This window comes from Bubalus bubalis, chromosome 9, assembly GCF_019923935.1.
Source record: "Bubalus bubalis isolate 160015118507 breed Murrah chromosome 9, NDDB_SH_1, whole genome shotgun sequence".
Classification (NCBI taxonomy): Eukaryota; Metazoa; Chordata; class Mammalia; order Artiodactyla; family Bovidae; genus Bubalus; species Bubalus bubalis.
Window position 1 is genome coordinate 67,737,572 of NC_059165.1, and position 25,425 is coordinate 67,762,996.

Genomic DNA, 25,425 nt, shown 5'->3' on the forward strand with positions numbered 1-25,425 from the left:
CCAGCCCTGGGGCTGTTCACACTGTTTATTTGCTTCTCTGGGAAAGTCAAAAACATGGGGCCTCATCACACATTGAAAGCAGAGGGGGGCAGCAAGGGCACTTTAGCGGAGGCTCACGGCTCGAGGACTTGGGTGAACTCGAGGAGGAAGGGGGGTCCCACGGCCACTGCTCAGGTCACCTCAGAGAGGACCTCTCATCCCAGCCACCCAGGGGCGGAGCTGAGACGGGGACCCAGGCTGCCATCCAGAGCAGGCCCTGCACCCACCCTGCTGAGGTGGGGAGTGGCCTGGGCCCTGGGCACCAGGCTGCAGGCCCCTAGGGGAGGGGCCAAGATGGGGCCTGGTCATCCGCAGCCCACACAATGAGAGGGCCTGTGAGCATGTGCACGAATGTGCCTCTGGGGACAAGTGTGGCTGCAACCAAGGAGATGTGTCTGTACATCTTGGTGTCAGCTACCCCCAGGAGGGGAGCCCCCCCGCCTCTCACCCCTTCCAGTGAGGGGGAGGCAGGTGCACATCAGGCTGGGCAGCAAATGGAGGTCTCCAGCTGCAATCTAGGGGAAGCTCCCTGTCCCAGGCGAGTGGGGTGCCCTCCTCCACTGCCCGGAATGCGCCAAGCCCAGCAGAGCCGGCGGTGGGCCCAAACTCTGTGGTATGTTAGGGGAGACCCAGGACCCTGGTCCAAGCAGGCTGGAGAAGGGGCCAGGGGCAGTCCCCTAGGGTCCCCAAATTAGCACCAGGAGGATGGGGGGGCCCAGTGGGAGTGGGAGCTCAGGATGGGGCTTGCATGGCCCTGCCTTGTGCGGGATGCATCTCGAAGACCCCTGGCCCAGCCCGGCCAGAAGACAGCACAGGGGTCACACCCTGCCTGAGTGGGGGGCGTGGCCCCAGGGTGCCCCCTTCCCATGTTCCATCGCCCACTGGCTGCGCCCAAAGAGAGCACTGAGGGGAGGGGTGCATTGGCTGGGGGTGTCCAGAGGGGCTCATGTTCATTCCAAGACCTTGAGCCAGGGCTCCCTGGAGAGGCACAGCCTCACCTCAGTTGCCCGAGATCCTGACCAGGCGCCTTGGCCTGGGAACCCTGCCACAGAGGCTGAGCGGGGACAGGGCAGGCTCCCAGGACCCCTGGCTCCCGGGGTCCCTCTCCTGGGGGGTTGTCCCCTCAGGGACCTCATTGGAGGGGGCAGGAAGGCACAGGCAGGAGGCCCAGAGGGAGGTGGGCTGGCATGGGGCCGCGTTGAGGCCCTGGGTCACACTGGCCAGGAGCTGCCGCGACATGGGGGGGCCCTCGTTTGGGGAGAAGCGGGTGTGTCCGTGTCTCTCCTACCAGGCGTGGGTGCACGGCCCAGGGGTTTAGGGTGTGTGGGGGGTGGTGATGGGATGGGGGACCCCTGTCCCTCTCTTTCCAGTGAAAGAAAACTCGGAAGGAACACGCGACAACACGGCAGGTCCTGGGCCTGTGACTGCGGGTGGAGGGTGGGCAGGCGCCGGGAGGGCCGGGCTGTGGGTGTCTGGTACACAGGGCAGGGCCAGGGTCTGGGGGGGCCGGGCGGGTCACATGATGGAGCAGCATTTACAGCGCTGCTTCTTCATATCGAGGTCCTGGGGCTCGGCGGCGGGAGCCTCAGGCCCCACCTGGTTCTCTTCCCTGGAGCCCTCAGTGGCCGGGGGCTCGGCCGCACTGCCGTTGGGCGGGGCAGGCTCCTTGGGCTCGGCTGCATCCTCGATGACCACCAGCTCTGCCGTGATGGTGTCCTGCAAACCCAGCACCTTCTGGGTCTCGGCCTCATCCTCCACGTTCTGGTAGCCCATAAAGATCATGGTGACTGGGGGCTCCTGGCCGGGCTGGATGCCAGGTGGGCCTGAGGTGGCCTCCCCAGGCTGGGCCTGAACGCCAGTGATCTCCCGCCTGGAGGGCGTGGTCCGGACAGCCTCTTCTGATGGCCCCCGGGTTTCCACTGCCCCAACCACTGACCCCGCCTCGTTCAGCGTGACCTCGTCCGCCTTGTGGATGAGTTCGTCCACCTCTGAGGAACTCAGCGGGTGAATCCCATTCTCTGCCGTGCCGTCCATGGCGTGGACCACTGGCATGGGGGGAGAGAGAGAGTGTGAGCTGGTTCCCAGACCAGAGGGAGGGCCTGGCAAGGCTGAGAGCCACCTCTAGGCTAAAGGGGAATCATAAACTAAATTACACCTTTAGAACCGACTGACAAGTAAAGCCCCGATTGGGATCAGTGCGCACAGCCAAGTTGGCACACAGAGGAAAATGTGTAGACACAAGAGCATGTGTTAGAAAACAAGAATAAATGAACTCGGATTTTATTGCCCTGCAGTGTGAAGCATTTCCATATTCCCCAGCCAACTTGCTCGCAGGCCATTACTTTTCAAAGTAGGTCTATTATTTTTTCCATTGCAAAGATGGTGAAAATGGAGTTCAATGAAGGTAAGTAACAAGTAACTGGTCCAAGGTCACACAGCTGGCTGGGGCTGACTCTGCTCTTTCTCCCAGTCTGGGTCTATTTCCCTTCATGAGGATTTGCAGGGAGTCTGATTTCATGTGGATGATCTTAAACAAAAATTTAGTCCATTCACCCATCTTTTTTGTTTTCTCATCAATGCCCTCGAAGGCTATACATTTTCCTCTGAGTTATGTTTTGGCTGCAGCTCATGGATTATGTTAGGTCATTCTGTTTGAAGTGTAAATGTCTTATCATTTCCATTTTGATTGACTGTATCTATAAGCCAAGATTTATTTAGAAGAGTGTTTTTAAACCTGGGAAAGAGGGGAACTGTGGTCCAGGAACACAGCATGTAAGATATAACATTGTGACAAGACATAGTCACTTTCTAAAATGCTCTACCTGTGTTTGACAAGAATGTGCATCCTCCATTGGGCAGAGTTTTACAAGGATAATCAAGCTTGTTAAGCATATTTTCCAGATCTCTCCAGCTTTCATCATTCGTGTCTTTCTGATGTGTCATTTTCTAACCTGTGTTACAGTCTCTAAGACCGGATGTCAGCACCTGGGAGGAGTCCCCACTGTGGTCTGACGCCAGCCCTGGATCACAGCCCTTCTAGAAACACAGCTACCCAGCTGCTTAGGGTGGAGGGAGGGACACACTGAGTGCCCTAGGAACTCTCCTCCTCTGGGGCCAAGGGTCAGGGTTGGCAGTATCTGGGTTCCAGCCAGAAGGAAAGTGCTTTCCACTCTCGGTTTCCAAACTCCTGGGGAGGGGCATCCATGATTCAAGGCCTTGCAGTGACTCTGGGCTGGAGGCCCAGAGGGTGGGGTGTGTCCAGGCCATGCAGAACCAAGCTAGGTATTTCCCACTGCCCACTGCTCCAAGGTAGGAACCCAAGCCCTTGGCTGCCATGGAAATGGATCACCTTCCCATTGCTAAGCAACCAGAGTCCAGTCTGGCAGGTCTTGAGTCCCCAGGGGCTGGGCCAGGCTGGGCTCAGTGGCCAAGGTAAGGACCTTCCATGAGCACAGACATCTGCCCCTTGGCCCTGTGTGGCCATCCTGGGTCCAGGAAATAGAGCAGCTGGGACATGCCCAGAACCACACAGCTGGTGAGAACTGGAGCCAGGATTCCACCTGGGTCAAAGATCCCCAAGTACAGCAGAGCTGGGTTGTGACAGGACTCCTTTAATAACATCCTGGATGTCCCAGAGGCCTGAACCTCTAAGAACACGAGGCTCTGGGAATCAAAACCACAGTGAGATACCACTTCACACCCACTTAGGATGGCAATTATAATTTAAAATGGTCAATAATAAGGGTTGTTGAGGATGTGGAGAAACTGGAACCCTAATGCACTGCTGGTGGAAAAATAAAATGGTAATGCCACTGTGGAAAACACCCCAGCAGTTCTTCAAATAGTTAAACAGAATTCCCACATGATCCAGCAATTCCACGCCTAGGTATTACCCAAGAGAAATGAAAACATACACCCACACAAAACCTTGTATAGCATAAAACCAAAGGGTGGAAACATCTTAAACGTCCATGAACTGATGCCTAGATAAACAAAATGTGGTCCATCCACACACTGAACTATTACTCAGCCATAAAACATAATCATGGATGAACCTTGAAAACATGATGCTCAGTGAGAGAAGCCAGACACAAAAGGTCACATAGTGTATCATTCCATTGATGGGAAACGTCCAGAACAGGCCAGTCCACTGACAGAGTGGGTTCGTGGTTGCCATGGTAGGGATGGGGAGGGATGGGCTTTCTATTTGAGGAACAAGATGTTCTAGAATCAGGTACTGAGGGCATACAACATGGAGAGTTCTCACTGGGTTGTGCATGGAATTGTACGTGTGTCCTGCATCTCTGTCTCCAAATTCCATCTTCTCCTGAGGGCAGCATTTACCAGACTTGCTAATGGACCCTGGGGCTGAGCTGTGCTAATTTATACCTAACTCAAGGGATCAGCTCTGGGGACCTCCAGTCCTGAAGAAAGCAAATGCTTACCTTGACTCCAAATGTACCGTTAATTTTTTTTCTTTTGCTGCCCACGGCTTGTGGGGAGCACCTGGATACCTGGGGATATCTGACCTGACTCACCCCTCCCTCAGTACCTGGGGATCTTAGTTCCCCAACCAGGGATTGAATGCAGGCCCTCCACAGTAAAAGCACAGAGTCCTGACCACTGAGCCACCAGTCCCTTAAAGGTTTCTTAAAATGCTGTCTTTAGGAAAGTATGTTTTCTTCTTTTTCTGGTATCACAGCAAATGTTGCCCCAAACTTCCTCTCCCCAGGCAGGACATGCCAAAAATGAACAAAAGTTTAAATGTCAAGACCATTATGAGACGGTTGTCTAAATACTGATGGATCTCACAGTTTAAAGGAAAGTTTTCCTTAGATTTTTAAAAAAGAAAGTGAATTTTACATTCTGTGAATTATATGGGGGTGGGAAAAGGGACTTTGGAGTTTTCGCCCAAGGCTGACTTCCCCTCCTATTTCCAGCTGCCAGAGAGAACTCTAAAAAAACCAAACCAGGTCTCAGCTCTATAGCCCTTCCAACACCACACCCCCTCCCAGCCCCTGCCACCCCTGCCAAGGCTCCCCATCCCCCACCCCCTCACTCTGCATCAGCTCCACAGGCTCCTCCACAACCCCCAGCCTGTGAACCAAATCCCACCCCAGGGCCTTTGCACCCGCTGTGTGCACACCAGGTGCCCCCTGTGCAGCTGCTTCCCTTCTCTGTCCCTTCCCACCTTGCTGGACCTTCCCTCGGCCCACTCTGAATCTCTAAGGGGGGCGTCTGTAGCCTTTACCACAACAGTAATTATTTAAATGAATTATCTGCGAGGATATTTAAGCAGAATTTGAGCAAACTCCACGGAGATGGTGAAGGACAGGGAAGCCTGGAGTGCTGCAGTCCATGGGTTCGCAAAGAGTCCGACACAACTGAGCGACAGAACAACATCTGTGAGGTGGGGGTTGGAGGGCTCAGACCCCTGTCATCGGAGCACCCAAGATGGAGCGGACCTCACCCAGAGTTCGGCTCCCCAGCCCATCCTGGTGCTGGCCACGCCTCCAGACAGGTTCCGGGATGGAGGGAGGACCTGCCACGGGGCGCTGGCGGGGCGGGGGAGGGGCGCGTACCTTTGGTCTCGTCCTCGTAGACCTTGATGCCCTGAGGGAGGAGCTCCCGGGGGAGCACGGTGGTGCTGGACAGCACCCGGGTCTCCCCCGTCACCTTGTCCTTCTCCACCGTGATCTCCACCGAGTACATGGCTGGCACGAGAGGCACGGGTCAAGCCGCTGCCCACCTGCCCACGTGCCCCCCGCCGGGCTGCAGCCAAGCCAGGAAGGGGAGCCGGCAGCACAGAGCCAAGCAGCGGGTGCCCTCGTGTGCCCTCGACGCGGCCCTCCTCCCAGCTCAGTATCCCTTCCTGGCTCCCCAGCGCCCACGGGCGTTGGGTCTGAATTCCTGGGCCACTCCGGCTGCCCTGCCCTGACTGCAAAGCCTCAATCAGTTCCAGGGAGGTGGGGGCGTGCCTGGCCCAATCCAGAAAGGATTCAAACACAAGTGAGCAAGCCTGTGACCCCCAGGGTCCTGGACACTCGCCCTCTGCACTGCTCTTGTAAGGCCACTACTGACGTGTCAACATTCTCATCCCTTCACCGTGGAGAGGGGACGGTCCCCTGGAAGTGTATGGACCTACAACCCCTGAAGATTACATCCAACGGCCAGCAGCTGCCCCTGTTCTGCAGACAGGTCGCCACAAACACCACACGGGGGCGGAGACGCCTCCTGGCAGTGAGGCCCCCAGGCCCCCTCCCTCCAGGGAGAGCCCCACATCCCCACACCCAAGACCCCTCCCCGACCTGCCCCTCCTGGGTCTTCCCATTTCTCACACGGACACCTTTGTTTTCCCTCCTCCCTCTCTTACCGACCCTACTACCTCCCCCATGCCCCAACCTGTCCATCTGCAAACTCCAGGGTGCTGCTTTCAAGACTCCCAGAACCCACCCACTGCTCCTCCTCTACGGCCCCTGCTTGGTAGAAGTTGCATCCACCTCCACTATCCCTCAACCCCCTTCACCGCATCCCCACACCATCCCTCAGCCCAACATGCATCTCCTGAGTCCCCCACAGCATCCCCTACCATGCCCCACCATATCCCCCTTCATCCCTTTCCTTCATCTCTCACCATCCCACTCATCACCCCCGACCCCACAATACCCCTATCCTCCACCGTTTCCTCTCACCTTCCCCCCACCCACTATACCCATCATCAACCCTCCGAGACCCCCACCCCCGCCCCGCAATCCGCTACGCCCACAACCTGTTCTCCCTACAGCCGCCAGTGGGCGCCTGTGAGCTGCGAGCAGGCACGCCCCTGCTCTACCCACCCCTAGCTCTCTGCACCCCCACACCGGCATGGGCCGCCCCCGTCCCTTCCTCGCCCTCACCTCCTGCCCCTCCCCCTCGCTCATTCCACTCCGACCAGCATGCGGCCCCTGCCACCCACCGGTGCCCACAGTCCAGACTTGACCTTTGCACTGGCAGTGCCCCTCCGTCTGCATGCCTTGCTACCTCACTTCCTTTATCCTTGCTCAGATGTCACCTCCTAAGTTAGACCTCCCCTGAGCCCTGTGATTCAAATTGTGCCCCCCTCCAGCTCCCTATGTTCTGCCTTGACCCACATCAGAACACCTGCTGTCTGGGCTGCAACCCTCTTGCCAGGCTCACAGCAGATGCTCAGCAAGCACTTGGAGACTGACTGACTGAATGAAGAATGCTAGGTATCACCACGTCCCTACGCAGCCTAACACCCCACCATCAAACATAGTTGGGAAGGTTGTGCATTGCTCAAGGTCACCAGCTGGGGGCATGTAGCTTGGTAACTTTCTGCCCACTTCTCTGACACTGAGGCCTTGAGGGTGTCCCCTCCTTCTCTAGGCTTCCCCTGCCACCCTCTCCTTCCCTGAGTGTCATTACATCCTGGTCTTCACTCCCCTCTGTGGTTTTGTGCCTCCAAACTTACTCTGATATCAGCAGCTACAAGGTTCTGCTATTTGTCATGACTTCCGTCACTCTCAAGATTAGATTTGTGCCAGACTCTGGGCACAAGGTCACTACAATCCCCACCACCACCAGGTTCCAGCCGTCAAGTGATCAAGCAGGGATTTGAACCCAACCTTATTGAGCACTGAGCATTAATCCCAATTCTGCCCTGCTTGGTTACCTCCAGGAACGGGGTGCTCACTCCCTCTCCTGAGGCAGCCCAAAGACAGTGAAGGAGGGAAAGTATGCAGCGAGCATGTGAGCCTGTGCCCACCCCCGCCACAACCCAGAGCAAGTGGCAATGTTAGGGAGATAGAAGCCAGGAGGGGGGCATCAGGTTAGAGCCGCCATGCGAGGGGGCCCGTCTTCTCGGGGAAGCTGGGCCAGCTTGTGACGGGCGTGCCAAAGCAGAGGGGGCACCCGGCCCCACCCAGGCTCAGATCTGTGGCCTTGGTCCAGCCGCTCCCCACTAAAACCACAGACCCCACCCGGTGATGCTGACGGTTGCATCTGCACCAGGCCTGGCCCCTCAACCCGGCCCCCACAGGGCCAACACTCAGCCCAGGACAGCAGCTGGACATGGACCCCAATGTGGGGACAACCCACCTGCCTTCATCATGGTGGAGCCATCGATTGTCCTCAGAGGGGTGTTGGAGATTTGCTTCTCTGCTCACGATGGTGGTGGTGGGGGGGGGAAAGAGTGAAGAGAGATGGATTCAGAGGGGAGATCACATAGGCCGCCCCCCAAGATGTGGGACTTCACCCAGACACATGGACATCCTCCAGGCACCTGGACACCCCACACACACTTGGACTACCCTCCTACACACTCACCCAGATACCTGGACCCTCTCCCTAACGTATGCATGCACCTGGACCCATCCACACACGTGTGCATGCCCTGAATACCCAGACACACATGAAATCACTCTCCGTAAAAAGAAAACACGCTTCAGTCCCATAGTCCATGACCCATCTCTTGGTCCAAATGATTTTCACAAAATCCCTAAGTGGCCTTCATGGATTTTTTTTTAATTATTAATTTTTAATTCCACAGTAAGATGAGGAGACAGACTCTCCTCATGAATAATTAACTCCTGAAAAATCAGGCCAGAGACACTTCTGACCATACGTCCAGTCCTGGCTGGTGGCGCTCCTTCCAGGCTCTACACACAAAAATAGACATGCTGAATATATATTTTAAAATATAACTTAGTGTTAAGGAAATTTTAATATAGCTAATAAACCATTATAGTTAACTGTACATATTGAAGTGTCATGAGTACACGTGAAGTATTTGTAAATGTGTACATCACATACCTGTAATACATTCGTAGGTGGGGATTAAAATCTCTCCCAGAATTCAAACTCTGGGCTTTTTTCTTTGTCTCCTGGATGTCAGTCTTCCACATCTCTGTGTGTGGGGGACCTTTGCCCTTTTTTTTTATGGCCGTGCCACGCGGTTTGCAGGATCTTAGTTCCCTGACCACGGACTGAACCCGGGCTCCAGCAGCAGAAGCACCAAGTTCTAACCACTGGACCACCAGGGGAACTCCTCTTTGCCCTTTTAAGTGGTGCATAATCTCCAGGACGGCCAGGATCTTGATTTCTCATCCTCACTGACCCCATTTCACAGATGGGAAGACTGAGGCCCCCACTTGCCCTGGAGCCCAGAGCAAGTGGGCATGGAACCAGGGCTGGGCCGGCCAAGGCCAAGCACTCCAGGTGGACAGTATGAACCCACAGTGGGGCTAAGACCTCAGGCAGATATGCCCTTACGAAGCCTGCTTCCTCATCTGTAATGCAGGTGCTACATCAGTTCACCCAGGGAGCTTGTGAAAATTCGATGAAATGATGTTGAGGGGCCCTGGGCCCAGCTCAGAGTCTGGGTTTGCTGAGCGCAAAGACAGCGCGAGCCATTAAGCTATTTTATTATCACTTTTTAGCAACAATAACACCTTAAAGGGGCTTCCCTGGAAAGAACCCGTCTGCCAATGCAGGAGACGTGGATTCGATCCCTGGATCGGGAAGATGCCCTGGAGAAGGAAATGGCAACTCATTCCAGTATTCTTGCCTGGAAAATCCCGTGGACTGAGGAGCCTAGCAGGCTCCAGTCCATGAGGCCGCAAGAGTCGCACACGACTTAAAGGCACCCTTCCCCTTTCTGCCATCTCCTATCTGGCCACCAGAGGGCGCCAGGGCCCTGCCCGCCCCTTCCCTAAGACGTACCTTTGGGCGTGCCCACCGGGGTCTGCAAGAAAGAAAGGGGAGAGGTCAGGGGTGTTGGCGCCCCCTTCCGCCGTCCAAGGTCCCACCGGCCGAGGCCCAAGCCTGAGGGGGGCGTGGTTCAGCGGTGACCCCATTGGAGGGGCAGTCTCCTTCTGGACCCATCCCCCACCCCGCCCTAGCCTGTGACAGCCAGAAACGCTCCTGCCTGCTCAGAAGCTTCCAGGGGTTCGCAATGCTCCCAGAACAAAGTCCAACCCTTCCTGATGACCCCCGGGGCCTCTTCCGCCTCTTCCCACCCCTGGCCGGCCTCCCTGGCCTCCTGGCTCTTCCGTGAGCCACGTCCCTCCACTTGGAAGGCCCTTCCCGGATTTCCGCTTGGCTGGCTGCTTGCTCAGCCCCCATGACCACCCGACCTAAAGGTGGCTCCCCACCCCCATCCCGGGTTGTCCCTCAGGTTACCATGTCATTTACCCGGCCAGGAGATGGGCCAGGAGGCAGTTATACTGAGGGGAGAGGCTATGCCAGCACTCAGTCTGTGCTCAATCAACCTCACTGAAAGCCCCCTCTCAACTTGAGTCTGTTCCTAGAGAACATCTCCTCCAGGAAGCCTGCCCAGCCCTCCCATGAAACAGACACCTCACTGGGGACTCCACAGTGCCCTAAGCTTCCCCAGGATAGGTCCTTACACCTTCCTGTGTTTGCAGCTGATTGACACATGCACATCTGCCCACTTAAAAACAGCTCAAGAAGGCCAAGGTCTGGGACTACATCCTCCGGTTCTGCCCCAACCAAGCTTTGGCAAGTAGTGAGGGTGGGTGTGTCGGCTCCAGACTGAAACTATCATAGGAGCAGCAGGGCACACAGCAGGGATGTTCCCTGGGCTGCAGCTCACCGGGGAGGGGGAAACAAGGATAGGTTGGGAGAGAGGAGGCATGCCCCATTGGCCCCTCGAGTCCTAAAGACAACAAGGGTGGTCGGGAGACTCCTGAATTTGCCTTAACATGCTGCGGTAACCACGAGCTCAGGGTCTGGTTTCACCTGAGCCTGGCATACACGTCACAGCCTAGAATTAACAGCTAAGCCTAGTAAAGACTACTCCACTGTGTGCCCTGAGCCAGTCTCTCAACCTCTCTGGGCCACAGTCTTTTTCATCAACTGGGGATGCGGCTCCACCTAGGGCTGCATGCAGATAGACAGGTGATACCCATTGTGTTGGTGAACCTAGGAAGGATGACAAGCAGGTGGTCTTCGGGGAAGACCCTCTACCCATGAAGCGCTCGTTTTTCACTGATTCTCTAAACACCAGTGACCCCCCTGTCTGGTGGGGAAACCGAGGCCCCGGGAGGCCAAGCAAGGCGTGCAGGCGACGCAGCTGGGATGTGGCCAGGCTGGGATGTGGATGTGCACGCATTTGGGATGTAGGGCGCCCCCAGCCACAGCCCCAGAGGCGGTGGGTGCTTCTGGACCTCGGCCAGCAGGGTGGAGCCCCGGAACCTCTTACCTGCTGAGAGTTGGGCACAGCCTCGGCTTTCTGGTCTTCCGGGGCGGGGCGCAGGGCGGGGCCGGGGGCGGGGCTCGGGGCAGCCACGCTCCCCCTGGCGGTGGCAGTGGGCAGCGCATCCGTGTTCTCCAGCTCCTCGATCTCCTGCTCAAGCCTGGGGAGTGTGCACGAGGTGACCACCCTGCCGGACACTTCTGGAGCCCGGCACCGCCAGGCACGTCCAGGAGGGCTTTCTTGACTCGTGTGTTTCCTAACGACCCTGCGAGGTGGTCTCCTTCGCACTCTCAGCGGGGAAATGGAGGTAAGTAAGCTGCAGAGCTGAGACCCAAACCCAGGCCGGCTGGTCCCTAGACCCCTGTGCCTCCCGAGTCACTGTTTACTCTTCTGTTCACTTCCAACACACTCTTCTTTTTCCACTCAAATACATTTATGTTTACAGGAAGCTTTATCTCTCCAGGAAAACTGGAAAAACCATGTCACTTTCCAAGTTTTAGGAGATAATGGTGCTCATAAATGCAGTAAAAACAAAGCTGGCATATTCAATCCTGCCCCAGGCATCACCTGCCTACGCCTTTGGGGTGCAGGCACTCAGGACCCGGGAGATAGGAGATGTTTTCCTTGAAGACTCAGTACAGACTGGGGAGGTAGGTAGTCTGCAGCTCCCTAATAAACTGAGCCCAGCTCAGCAGACTGGACACAGCTGGGGTCAGCCTGGAGGGCTTCCCGGAGGAGGTGTCCAGATGAAGACACTGATCAGGCAAAATGCAGGTGATGGAACCACCCGAGGAGCGTGCAGCCCTGAGGGGAAGAAAGCCAAGGCCCCCCAAAAGCCAGCCACACGGTTGGGCTCAAGGGATGCCCTCCTCGCCACCCCCTACCCAGGGCTGCACCCAGCAGGATGGATTGAGCAGAAGCCCACCTCATCCAACCCCCAGGGACTGGTAATTCCCACTGACCATCCTTCCCACCTGCAAGTGCCCCTTAGCCCGCTCAGTCCTGAGTGGCCCTCCAGGCCACGTCTCAGCCCAGCCTCCTCGGGGCACATGCTCCCAGGTTGGGGAACTGAGGCCTGGGGACGGGACCCCAGCCAAGCTGCCCCCACTTTCTTCCAAACTAAATGCACCCAGACAGGATCCTGAGGTCCCCACGGGCCAGCAGGCCAGGGTGCCACAGCCAGCACATGCCTTTCAGGCCTCCCCTGGCCAGTGGACATTGGAATTTTGGCTGTCACTTCCCTCTGCCTGACCCCGCTGCCCCGGGAACTGAGCCCGGGCCTCCCGCCCGGCTGCCCGCCTGCTCGGAAACTCCTCGGTGCTTTTGTCCCAGGCCAGGGGGATGGTCACTTTCCCCGGCCTGCCCCCTCCCCCAGCTTCCTGCAGGCCAGCTGTGGTGCCTCCTGCCTCCATGGCTGCAGGAGCGCTGGGAAGACCAGCTGGGCTGGCGCCAGGAAGCCTCGGGGGAGACTGCATCTCCGTCCTCAGAGACCTGTCTTCAGAGACCTCCATGGCCCAGACCACTCACCCCTCACCCCTGTGTGGCTGCAGGGTTGGGGTGAGGAGAGCTCAGGCGGGCAGCACCCACCCCCAGTCACTCCCCAGCCCTGAGGCTCGCGGCTCCCCACCTGGAGATGGACTCCTCCAGGTGCCGCGCCTTCTGCTCATCCTCCTGCATCTGTCTCCTCATGTCCTCATCCCCCTCCGAGGCCGAAGAAGGCGTCCCCTCCAGCAGCCAGCGTTCCCGCAGCGCCTTAGACTGGGGCAGTGGGCACCAAGGTCAAAGTCAGGGTCAGGGTCAGGTGAGAGTCTGAGTTGGGACTGGAATCAGGATGGGGGTCGTCTCAGCCCTCCTGCTCCCCGCCCCTAAGTCCTGGATCCGGCTGAGGTAGGGGTCCCTGGATGCTGCCCCCTTCCGCCCCCCCACCCCCAGCCGAGGCTCCGCCCAGACCTTCAGGTGCTGCAGCTGTCTTCGGTCGTCCTCCAGCTGCCGGCGCCTGTTCTCAATCTCTGCCTGCCTCCGCCGCTTCTCCTGCAGACCCCGCACACGGTAAGGGCAGGCTGGGGCCGCGGAGACCCCATAGCTACCCGGACTTCACCCACGCGGGTCCCGCTTGTTCTGTGAACAGCACCCACTTGGCCCACCACACCCCCACCTGCACCCAGCCTGTTCCCCCACCCTCCCCCACCTTGTCCCTTCACCAGGAAGGACTACCAGCCTCCCCCCAACTTCCCCGAGCCTTGCCACAAGTGCAAGTTCTTTGCCCCACCCCCCCCACTGCAGGGGAGCTGCCCAGGGGCTCTGAGAAGCTTCTCAGCTGGAGTCCACATGCTGAAGACTAAGGGACGCTCAACGTTTTAATTTTGTGGGGAGATGCTAGCAGGCACTGAAGTGTCCCATACTACACCTGGGATCTGAGTCCCTGAGCCCCAAGCTGGGTGTGGGGAGCACCTGAGACCCTGGGTCCCCCCCAATCTCCCCCCCATGCCCATCCCATCCTTGGGACCTGGAACAACTCACTGCAATGGCCTGCAGCCGCTCCTGCTGGGATGGGGTCTCTGCCACCAGGACCCTGGGAGGACAGAAAAGATCAAGTGGGGGGGTTGACCCCCAACATTGCTTTCAGAAGATCCAGTTCGAATTCCCACTCTATGCCTTCCTGCCGGGTGAGCCCGAGTTCCCTTCTGCCAAATGAGATCGTTCCACAGCCCCCTCGTCCCCATGCAAGCTTATTCCTGCATTAATTCTCCCACAAATCCTCCTGCCACTCCTCAGGGCAGGGACAAGGGACAGGACAGCTGAGGCCCAGTCCAGACACCTAGGGAGGGCTTGGGAAGGGGAGGGCATTGAAGCTAGGCTCTGAAGGATGCATAGGAGTTCCCTGGGAATAGAAGCCTGGAGTAGAGGGTCTCTTCCAGACTGAGAGACTGAGCAAGACAGCCCCTTCCTCATCCTTCTCCAGCTCTGGGAGGAACACTTGGAGGAAGAAGGACCCTCCAGCTCCATCCCCCACCCCTTGACTGCCAAGTCCTCGATGCTGTTCTGGTATTTCTGGTGTCTCCCTCACTGGCTGCCTCTGGAGTCTTCCGGAACCCCAACAGCTCAGAGAGAGCTGTGAGCCTCCCAAGAACACAGCAAAAAAGTAGCAAAGCTTAAATCCAACCCCAGATTCTTTCCTCATCTCACCCATGTTTTGCTTGTTTCTTTCATTTTTTATTTTTGCTGCACCATGAGGTTTACAGGATCTTAGTTCCCCAGCCAAGGTGAGGGTCTGGAAGGATTGAAGCCAGCCCTGGCAGTGACAGCACAGAGTCCTAACCACTGAGCTGCCAGGGAAGTCCCCCATCCATGTTTTCTGAGAGCCCACCCAGTGCAGTATTAGCCTTAAGCTGGTATGCAGTAGGAGTTAGATAAATGCCAGTGTTGCCAGATGCTCTTAAAGGGACAGGACTTCATGCTGTTGAGGATCTGGGGACTTCAGAGAGGGCACAGGACCTGGAAGATAGGTCATCCCTGCCCCTCCCCTTGATCCCCTGCATCCCCCTCCCTACCTGGGGTGGAGGGGGGCGGAGCTTTCAGAACCTGCCCCCTCCCTTCCAGGTCTCCCGTCTCTGGAAGCTGCACACAGTAGATGCAGAGTGAAATGGTCAGACGAATGATGCCCTGAACATCTCCTCCTCAGGGCAACCTCAAGCTTCCAGAGGGTGGAGGGTCATCAGCCTGAGTGGGGGGCTTCCAGACCATCTGCCTCAAACCCCTGATAAACCACAGGGCCACTCTGGGAGGGACTGACTGATGGGAGGCCTCATCTCATATGGGAGGGCCTGGCAGTGGGAGCCAGACCCCCCCACCTGTTCCACTCCCCACCTCCCCACCGCCCTCTCCGTCTGCCCCGACCCCCTTATCTTCACAGGCACTGAAATTACAGACCGTGCTTTGGACCCCGCCCACCCCCAGCCTTGACTCAGGGCCCAGAGCCACCCCAAGGCCTCCACACTCTCTGCCCCTCTGGCCTTCATTTCCCCATTTGCACACCCCAGCTCTGGGCCCTCCTGCTATGTCACCCCCTAAACCGTGGTTTAGAAGGGAAACACTGTGCAAGATCTACCCCAGCCCCAGCCCCTGTGTGCGCGCACACGCGTGCACACACACACACACACACACACACACCCTGTAGCTTCTCGGTGGACACCCATCCCGGGGCAGCAGTGACCCAGTCACCCGCCTTACTCGGGTCTAGTTTCCTGGCCATGCTGAGACCTGTGAAGTCATCTGGCTCCCATGCTCCGGCCAGGTGACCCCACCCAGCTCCTCCCTTCCTGTGAGGCAGCACCTGCCCCCCTCTGCCTCCCAGGGGCCCAGCACACCAGCCGCACCCCTGCAGCTTCCCCTTCTCCTTCCTCAGGGAGGCTGCATTCAGCTGGGTGGAGTTCAAGAAAGGTTTGGTCCAGCTGTCCAGCTCAGATGCCCTTCCTGAAGGGCCAGACCAGCAGGATTTCTGGGTCTGTCCCATCACCTCGTGTGATACAGACAGGGTAACATGCTGTGCTCCCCAACATGGGCCCATCTCCTCAGTTTTTGCAAACCCCACACTCTCCAGCCCAGCCCAAGCCTCTACCATCACCTGCTACCTCCCTGAACCCTGACAGCCCACAACTAGAAGCTGCTGCTCAAAATGAGAATCCAAACCCATCATTCTCCTGCTCTCAAGTCTCCTGGCTCCCATCACCCCCTTGAAACCCCACCCCCTGGCATAGCCCAGCCCCCATCCTCTCCCCTGCCCTGGTGCCTGACCTCTGCTCTCCCTCCCGCTTGTGCTCACTCTGTTCCAGCCACCAGGACCTCCTGTGGTACCTGCCCTGAACCAAGTTCATTCTTAGCTCAGGGCGTTTACCCTTGTTCCCTCTGCCTGCTATGTTCTTCCCATAGCTGGAAACTGAGGCCCAGAGAGTGTGAGTCACTTGTCCAAAGTCACATAGCTACAAAGTGGCAGAGCTGGGATTTGAACCACAACTGCTCAGCCCCAGGCTGTACCACAGGCCTTCCCTTTTCGCACAGCTCTAGTTCAGCCTCCAGGAGCCCGCCCAGGCAGGAGGCAGAGTTGCAAGAGGGAGGCATAGCAGCTGATACCCCAGTGCAAGCAGGGCCACAGAGGGCAGGGGGACCAAGCTGCCTAACACTGGGTCCCCACCCTGGGGGGGGCGGATAGGTGGCCATTGAGGCTGGATACAAGGACACAGAGATGGCTGTGAGGCCAGCTCGCCAAGCTGGAGACAAGGCGGGCAGTGTCCTTACTGGGGCGGCCAATCCCTGCAGGGCCAAGCCAGGGCAGGGGAAGTTTAGACACAGTGAGGAGAGGCGCCGGCCCAGGGAGAGAATTTCCATCTCTCTCCACCCGTCTCCAGTCTCAGCCCCAGGGGCGCAGTCTGTGTGCCCCTCCTCAGGTGCCCCTCCCCAGGCCTGGGGCCCCCTGAGCCGCCCCACACTACCCAGCCCCTGGGCTCAGCCACCGCGGGTGATGGATGGCTGAGCCCACGGGAGGCGGTCGCCCTGGCAACCGCGCCATCCCCATGGCAACGCAGAGGCCCGCGGGCGCTCAAGGGTGGGGCCGGCGCCGAGCATCTCCCACCCCCCAGCCCAGCGCTAAGGGGCTGAGGGGCTGCCTGCCCGGGGCTTCAGGGATTGCCTGCACCGGGTGGGACCCAAATGGGTAACTGGGTCTGTCCCACCCCCGGGGCAGGAGGAGGGCTTCCAGGTCTGGTGATAGGGGCGTCCACCCAGGGAAGGGCTTCTATTCGGGAAGGGTCTGAACCCGCCCTTGGCACGAGGCAGCCAAGGTCAAGCCAAGATAAGGCTCGAATCATAAATCCGAAAAACAAAACAGGAGGCTGGAACTCCCTAGCAAATCAGGAATAGAATAGGAACCATGTTCCACGGGCGGGACTCAGCCGCACTTTACGGAGAGGAAACTGAGTCTGGGGGGAGCTAAGCGTCGATCTCCCGAAGATCCTGTGAGGCACATGGGATAATTATGGCCGTTTTATCAATGAAGGATCTAAATGGTGAAGTGAGATCTGCACCCAGACAGGCGGGCAGGCTCCGGGGCGCAGGGAGCGCAGGGTCTCCCTGGCCTGGCTGCGGTGGGGGTGGTCAGTGGGTTGGTCAGTGGGACCCCTGAGAAGCTCACTCGGGCTCAGTGAGTAAAGCAGAGGCCAGATCACAAACTGTTTGATTTACACACTGGGCGGAGAAGCTGAGTTTGGGTGGAGGCTTTAGGGCGGCTGCCCCCGTCTGGCTGGGTGACCCGGGACAAGTTACTTGTGTCTCTGAGCCTCCACTGGCTGCGCTGGGCTACGGGCCACAGCTTGCAGCTGCTGAGGAGGGACAAGCCCTAGGCCAGGACGCCCACCGTCAGCGCGCGCAGGCGTCTGGTCCCCGTGCGATTATATTTACGGAGCTTGGAGCAGATTCTGGGCTCCAGCGGCCTTGTGGGCGGCTCAGGACTCAGGGAGGGCGTCGGCTGCAAGCGCATGAGATAATCGTGGTCCAGGAGATGAGCTAATGAGACCCGAACCCAGCAAGCCTGGCAGACGCCTCAGCTTTGCAGGCGCTTATTTTTCAAAGGTCCAGAAAGGTTATGCAACCGGCCCAAGGTCACCCAGGGGACAGGAGGGTCCAGTGTGGGAGGTGGGAGGTGGGTGTGGGGGTTAGGGGTCACACTTGTCCTTCCAGAGCCCACGCCCAGCAGCTACAGCCAGAATGAGGGGGTCCCTGTCCAGGCAGGCGTGGAGCCCAGTGCTGGAACATTCCTGTGCTAACTGAAAGAAAACAGCTGACAACGACCTCGGCCATGGGTGGTGGTGGGGGGAGGCAGAGTCACGCGGGGCAAGGGGTGGAGAGGTGAGGGGAGCCCGGTGGCCTCTCCCCACATTGAGTGGGGGATGGAGTTGGGGAGGCTGGTTCCCAGCCCCATCCCTGGCCCCTCCTAAGCACCAACACCTTCCTCGCTACAGATCCGCCACAGTTCCATCACCCTGAATGAACCTCAGCCTCTCAGCAGCCACTCAAGCCCCTGTGTTTGCCCCTCACCTTTCCCCTTTCTCTCCTTCACCTCCAATCTCAACTCAGACATAGCTGCCTCTTTCAGGGAGCCTTCCTGGGTCTCTTGCCCTAATCAGGAAGGAATTCTTCTCGAAGCCCCTCAGCCTTCAGCACAGGTGAGCCCCTAGGACCACTGATGTCACTGGTGAGGTGAACAGCCCTTGAGGCATGGGCTTTCCAAAAGTTTCCAGGCAGAGAGACATCACCACCAAGGTGGAGACAGCGGTTGCAGCAGGCCACAGACCCAGGAAAGAAAAACTGTTGCCTATTAACCTAGAATAGGGGGCAGGGGAGCTGGACCCTGCCCAGGGCCCTCACAACAGAACAGGGCAGCAGGGCATGAATGCTCGCCCACCCGCAGGGCCGCACCTCCTCTGGCTTCCAGTAAATGCCTCTGCAGCAACCAGCCCCACAGACCTGCATCCCTCCACTTCCAGCGCCTCAAAACATTCCAGGTGCGATCCCACCTCAGGGCCTTTGCATGGACTGTGTCCAGACCTGGACCACCCCTGCCAGGTCTCCAAAGGGCTCCTGGGTCCTGTCTTCAGATGTCACGTCCTTACTCCAGCCTCCTCTGACTCTAATTAACCCAGTACCTCCAACCCCCACCCCCCAGCCCTTATCATCCAGAAAATCTAGTGATTTTACTTATTTTGTTGATTTCTCCACAAGGACAATAACTGTCTCTTTTTGTCCCTGCCATGTCCCCAGTATACAGCAGGCACTCAATAAATGTCCACTGGGTGAGCATGTGTGCTAGGGTCCTTCCGTTTCCAAAGGAGGCCCCCACCTAAGGGCTCCCCACCTTTGTCGCACTCCCTCCATGCCCCCCCACCCCAGACCATCTGTCCTGTGATCATTTCTTTTTTTTTTTTAAAGAAATTCACTGTCATATCTTGCTGCTGCTGCTGCTGCTAAGTCGCTTCAGTCGTGTCCAACTCTGTGTGACCCCATAGACAGCAGCCCACCAGGCTCCCCCATCCCTGGAATTCTCTAGGCAAGAATACTGGAGTGGGTTGCCATTTCCTTCTCCAATGCATGAAAGTGGAAAGTGAAAGTGAAGTCACTCAGTCGTGTCCGACCGACCCCATGGACTGCAGCCCACCAGGCTCCTCCGTCCATGGGATTTTCCAGGCAAGAGTACTGGAGTGGGGTGCCATTGCCTTCTCCTGTCACATCTTAAATTCATCTAAAATAGTACCTGGGCTCCCCACATTCAAGAGAGGACAAAGAACAAGCCCCAGCTGCCTCAGAAGTGACTTACAAATTAATACAGGAACAACCTAAGTGCCCACCAACGGATGATGGATAAACACAAGGTGGTCCTTCCATACACAGGCGCTCACTGAGCCCTGAAAAGGGGTGGAGCTCTGATGCTCACTGCCAGGTGGACGGACCCTGAGAACACGGTGCTCACTGAGAGAAGCAGACACAGAGGGACATACAGTGTGTGATTCCACTGATGGGAAACATCCAGAACAGGCCGATCCACAGACAGGGGATTAGTGGTTGTCCAGGTTTGGGGGCGGAGAAGGCAATGGCACCCCACTCCAGTACTCTTGCCTGGAAAATCCCATGGACGGAGGAGCCTGGAAGGCTGCAGTCCATGGGGTCGAGAAGAGTCGGACACGACTGAGCGACTTCACTTTCACTTTCATGCATTGGAGCAGGGAATGGCAACCCACTCCAGTGTTCTTGCCTGGAGAATCCCAGGGATGGGGGAGCCTGGTGGGCTGCCATCTATGGGGTCGCACAGAGTCAGACACGACTGAAGTGACTTAGCAGCAGCAGGTTTGAGGAATGAGGTGGGGAGTGAGTCCTGGTGGGAATGGGGTTTTGGGGGGTTGATGGAATGTTCTGGAATTAGAGGTGATGGCTGTACAACTCTGCATGTACTGAAAACCGCTGAGCCACTTTAAACAGGTGCATTGTGTGGTGTATGAATGATCTCAAACAAGCTGGTAAGAATAAATATACACATAGATACAGCAGAGATGCTGACTATCTGTCAGCATCTCTGTCTCACCAAGGGCCATACTAGGGGGTGAGGCAGCCACCCCAGGGACATCATAAGATCCTGCCAACCCTGCTCTGAGGCTCTTCAGGATTAGCAGGATCTGAACACAACCTGACCTGGTCATCGCCTGCCCACTCCCTGACAGCTGTTACTAGAAGCCCCTGCCAAGGCTTGCTGACCCCCCACCCGTGCCCCCACTCACCCAGACTGGGCTCTCAGGCAGGCCTGCACTCACTCTTGTCCTTACCTGTCTTCCCACCTCGGGGCCTGGGTCAGGCTTCTCCTCCCAATACCTGGCCTCATTCAAGCTGTCCCAGGGATGGTTCTGACTTGCCCTGAGTTCCTAGTTGAAACCCACAGGCAGGAGACAGAAACCCCATCCCAGATCTCCACTCCTCAACACCACAACCTCCGCTCAGCCATCTCACGCTCCACAGAAACCCTCTGAAGCATGGTCTTGATGCCGCCTAGCCTCCCAGCACGCCCAGGGACTGGGCTGTCTCACCCTGACCAAGCCCCCATCTCTGTAGGTAGCTCTGACTATCACAGAGTTCTGAAGTCGGGTCCATGCCCACCCAGACATGGGGTCCTGCCACTCCTCCTCCAGATACGGCATTTCTCTGCCGGCAGTCCCCAATGGCCTGTCCAGGCTGAGTCCTGAGCTGCTTCTCCCTGCTCCCTGCTCTGGCCCCTTAGCCACTGGAGCCTCTTTCTGGTGCCTGGGTCAGCACCTCTCTCTTCTGCTCAGACACCACCCATGGCTCCCCAGATGAGCAGTGTAGGCCCAGGAGGACCTGGCCCCAAGAGCACAAACCAAAGAACGCTCTCTTCTCCCTACACTTTCCTACCTCTGGTCCTTTGCACAGATCAGTCTTTCCACCTGCTGCACCCTTCTGCCTGCCTGGGAAAACTTTTAAGTATCTTTTACAAAAAAGGTCCATAATAGAACGGAGCAGGAAACCTTTCCCAGACCTCAAAGAAGACCCTCCACAGGCTCCCCCAGACCCCTCTGATCCTGCAAAGTGCTACGCTGGTCAGCAGGAAGTGTTTCTTAAATGACCAGATGAGAGACTTCCCTGGAGGTTTGGTGGTTAGAACTTGGTGCTTTCACTGCTAGGGCCCAGGTTCTATCCTTGGTAGGGAAACTATCCTGCAAGCCACATGGTGTGGCCAAAAACAAACCAACAAACAACCCCAAAAAAAGCAGATGCCAGGCTTCCTGGGTAGAGAAAGGATGGAGGCAGTAGGGTCTCAGACTGGGGGAAAGGTGAGGAGACATTTTTTCAAGAAAGTCAACTCGTTTTCCTGCATCAAAACCTGAAGCCTCTGAAGATGGGCCCCATGGGGCTGAGACCACCCAGGATGCTCCATTCACCAGATGAGAAAAGTGAGGTTCAGAGAAGGGGGCGGCCTGACCAAGACCCCATGGTGGGTGAGGAAACCCTCTCCATGCCCGCAGCCACAGAGGGTTCCCTGGCAGTGGGTCAAGAGTAGATGGCCCCTGGGAGACTAGACCACAACAAAGGCCACCTCTGTGTGACCCAATTGGCCAACTAGGCTGAAAAACTGATGTCTGGATACCTAAAACCACCAGTCCACAGCCCCTGGACAAGAAGGTGCAAAGGCCCTTCCTCAGCCCCCCTCCCCAGCACCAGAATGCCCAAGAGCAAATGCCAGCATCACCCTCTTCTGGCTCTGTGGCCTCGGGCGTGTCCAGTCACCTCTCCGTGCCTCAGTTTCCCCACCTCACAGGACCAAGTGTGTCCATGGGAACAAAGCATTCAGAAAGGGGCCCAGTACACAGCAAGCACTCAATAATCGTCAAGTAAATGTCACATCTGGACCTCTTAGGCCACTTTCCTGTCTTCCTGCCACCACCTCTAGGATTATCGTTATGTTCTTTCCTTCAAATCCACTCACTGTTTAAATCCAACCCCTTTGTTTTCAAAGGAAATGTTACCAAGGCTGAGAAAACCAGAAGCCAGTGCCAAAACCATCAGAGTAAAAACACTTAAAAAAAAGATACCATGAAAATAAAAACTTGTTATTAAGTTCTATTATCACTAGATACTGGTTCTGCTTCTCATTAGAGAGGGAGACCAGCAGGTGCAGAAGGAGCATTAAGGATGCAGTTAGCACCCAGTTGAGCTGATGATCTCTCTGAAACTGTTCAGGCCTCAGGATGAGAAGGGACCCGATGAGTCCTGACCCAACTCTGCTTTCCTGCCCACTATGGGGCCTGACCCTCATGCTCACCAAAGAAGATGTGGACATCTGAGATGGCTGCTTCCAGCTAAGGGGCCAGAGGAGCAGCCCCTTCCCTGGGGCTACCAGCAGACCCTCCCCATGGCAGGATGCACCCAGCTCCCTGTCCCCCAGTTCCCAGCCCCACCCTTGTTCCACCTTTAGAGCACCACCTATCGCCCCCACTGGCTGGTAAGAATTCTTACATTCTCAGATTAGTGGAAATTTGTTTAATCCTTAAAATGATGAAAATCTGTCAAATGCGAAACGTCTTTTTAAAAGAAAGTTTCCAGCATCACCATCTCCTGTGATGGCAGAATCCATGGAAATGGAGGGAGGTAAACGACTGTGCCCTGGTGGGGGCTGTGATCCCATGAAGAAGGATGGAGGGCCCGGCAGGTGTTCATGTGGGAGCAGTTGGAGCCCCTCCCCACCCATCGTCAACTCCAGCACTGGGGACCGACCGGCTTCCTTGCACGGCTACTCAGGCAGTTAATGCCAAGTCCCGTCCCACACCTGCACCCAGAAAAACCAGGGATCCGCCTAATGGGGAGACCCTGGCACCACATCTGATTGTGACCAAGAAGGCCTAGGTTCAGGGCGGCAAGCACCCAGGAGCCCTCCGTGTGCTCTGTGGCCCTGGGGCAGCGGCTGCCCATCTCTGGGCCTCTGTAAACCCGTGGAGAATGAACAGGTGGCGGGAAAGGAAACAATGGGGTCCATCCTGAATATCTCATCTCATTCCTCTGCTCTGGGTGGGCGTTTCCTCTGTCTACAACCCTCCTTCCCCAGGCAGCCCCCTCCTCAAGGCCACACCCTGCCGGGGCCAGCTGTCTGGAGGCCCAGAGGCTCCCTTGGGCCCCTGGGAGCACAGCAGATAAACAAGTGAGGGGAACGTAGAAGACAGGTCTGGGCCCCTGCTCCCCTGAGCCCCTGGCTGGGCTCCCGGGCCTGGCCGGGCCTTTGTCTGGGTTTTCAAAAGCAGAGGACATAGGGTGTCGCCTTGCTGGGAGGTGGGGGCAGGAGGCAGTGGCTCCCACCCAGCTGAGGGTGTGGTGGGTCACGGGTGAATCCCCGGAGGAAAGTTGCAGGCTTGGAAAATACACCCAGTGGGAAGGGCCCAGGAGCCAGCCTGGTGGGCTGGTGGACCTCCATGTCTGGGCCCGGGGCAGGGTGGGGAAATGGCCCAGAGTGGGGCAGTCGCTGGCCCCCGCATAGGACAGGGGGGCTGCAGGACACCAGACATCGCCTTCCCAGCCCCTGCCCATGTAAACACACCCCACAGCCTCCCTGCACCCACCTGTGGGAGTAGGGGCGTGGGGGATGCCCTGACGCCAGGAACAGAGGACCCGCCCCGTAAATGACCAGGCAAACACACTGGGCACCCGCTAGTGCAGGGACCGCCGCTGCCCCGCAGTCTTTCATCCAAGCCGCGGCACACAGCCCACTCATCCACTCCTACCCCGAGCCCCGGGCTAGCAGACTCTTGGCTACATCATTAGGGGCCCCACCTCAGAGACACTTTCCCCAGGAAGGGAGGGGACCCCAGCTCCGCTGTTGGAAAGCACAGGGACCCCTGGGCTCACACACATGTGCCAGACCCGGAAGCCTGGAGCAAAGCCCACTAGAAGCCGGGAAATCGGGCGGCTGGACCCCCGCCTTAGCAAGGGCTCCAGACAGCACTTGAGGTCCTTGGGGAGGGCAGCCAGGCTACGGAGGACCGGCCGGTGCGCGTCCAGGGCACAGGGCGCAGCGAACGCAGGCCGGGGCTGGGAAGCGAGCTCCAGGCCCGGCGGTACAGTGAGGAGGGGTCGCTCCGCCGCCCCAGAAGCAGGAGGGCCGCAGCCCGCCCGGGGCACGAGGGCGGAGGCACAGTGCGTCCCCTCCCCACACGCTCACGCGTCCCGGGCCGCCCCCAGCCGCCGCCGCCCGAGTCCTCGTGAGCCCGTGGGCCGCCGGGGCCGAGTCGAGGGGGAGGCCTGGGGCGGGCACGGCCCAGCCCGAGTCCCTCCCTGGCTGAGCGGGGGTCCCGGGAGTCCCTCGCTACCTCCCCGCCAGCGCTGTGGGGGCGAGAATCGGGGCCTCAGCCTCCGGGGCGCCCCTGGCGCGAGCGCGCTACTCACTCCATCTCCCCGCCGAAATCAGTGGGTCCGCGAGGCCGGCGACGGGGGCGCGCGGGGGAGGGCCGGCGGGCTAAGGCCAGGCGGCCGGGGCTGCGCGGCGCGGGGGCGGCGGCACCGGCGCGGGCATCGCCCCGCGCGCGGCTGTTTATTGTCCGCGCGGTGGCGGGCGCTGGGGGTGGGCTGGGCGCGCGCGCCGCCGCCGCCGCGTTTCGCTCGCGCCCCCTCCCGCCGGCTCCTCGCCTCCAGCCGCCGCCCGCCTGCGCCTCCTGCCGGCCGCCGCCGCGCCCCGGCCACCGCGCGCCCTCCCGCCCTGTCTGCCCGAAGCTCTGGCCGCCCTGACCCATTCATTCCATCTCGGCGCGGGTCTGATTCTCGTGCCGAGTCGGTCCAGGCGCCGGCTGGGGACCCAGCCTGGCCGCTATCCACGCCGCCCCTCCCCTGCTCCCCGGCCAGAGGGGCGCGAATGGGGACAAATCGCTCGGGGAGGCCCGGCAGGCGGCTCCAAGAGTTCACGGTCCCGCTGCGGACGGAAGGTCCTGCCGACCGGCCGCGGAATGTCTGGAGAAGAGCGTCCGGGTGGCGGGCGCGGCGAGCGCGCAAGGCCGGCGATAGGACCGAGCCGGGCCCGTTCGAGGAGGAAGCGATTGCTGGTCTTCTGAGCACTGGCGAGGCTTTGGGCCTGGCCC

At 58.3% G+C, this 25,425-nt stretch overlaps 1 protein-coding gene across 2 annotated transcripts; it reads right to left on the minus strand.

Annotated features, from left to right (window-relative positions):
• Window positions 1–10: 10 nt before the first annotated feature.
• Window positions 11–25,098, minus strand: PALM (paralemmin). Of its 2 annotated transcripts, XM_006052743.4 has the most exons (9): window positions 24,740–25,098; window positions 13,775–13,826; window positions 13,205–13,285; window positions 12,882–13,012; window positions 11,261–11,414; window positions 9,760–9,781; window positions 8,137–8,196; window positions 5,622–5,753; window positions 11–2,084 (listed from the first exon to the last, which is right to left on the minus strand). In XM_006052743.4, the coding sequence occupies exons 1-9, from the start codon at window positions 25,081–25,083 to the stop codon at window positions 1,555–1,557; spliced, it is 1,506 nt and encodes a 501-aa protein (XP_006052805.3). In that variant the 5' UTR covers window positions 25,084–25,098; the 3' UTR covers window positions 11–1,554. The 2 variants fall into 2 exon arrangements, with proteins under 2 accessions (XP_006052805.3, XP_044803607.2); XM_044947672.2 differs by lacking the exon at window positions 5,622–5,753.
• Between the last annotated feature and the right edge of the window lie 327 nt (window positions 25,099–25,425).

Bases quoted from the DNA above. Each gene is read 5' to 3' on its own strand.
- PALM (XM_006052743.4), bottom strand. From the start codon at position 25,083: ATGGGTCAGGGCGGCCAGAGCTTCGGGCAGACAGGGCGGGAGGGCGCG. The intron at 11,415-12,881 runs GTGGGGAGCCGC...CACACTCCCCAG, and splicing joins CTGGAGGAGTCCATCTCCAG to GCTTGAGCAGGAGATCGAGG. The intron at 9,782-11,260 runs GTAAGAGGTTCC...TCTTTCTTGCAG, and splicing joins CTGTGCCCAACTCTCAGCAG to ACCCCGGTGGGCACGCCCAA.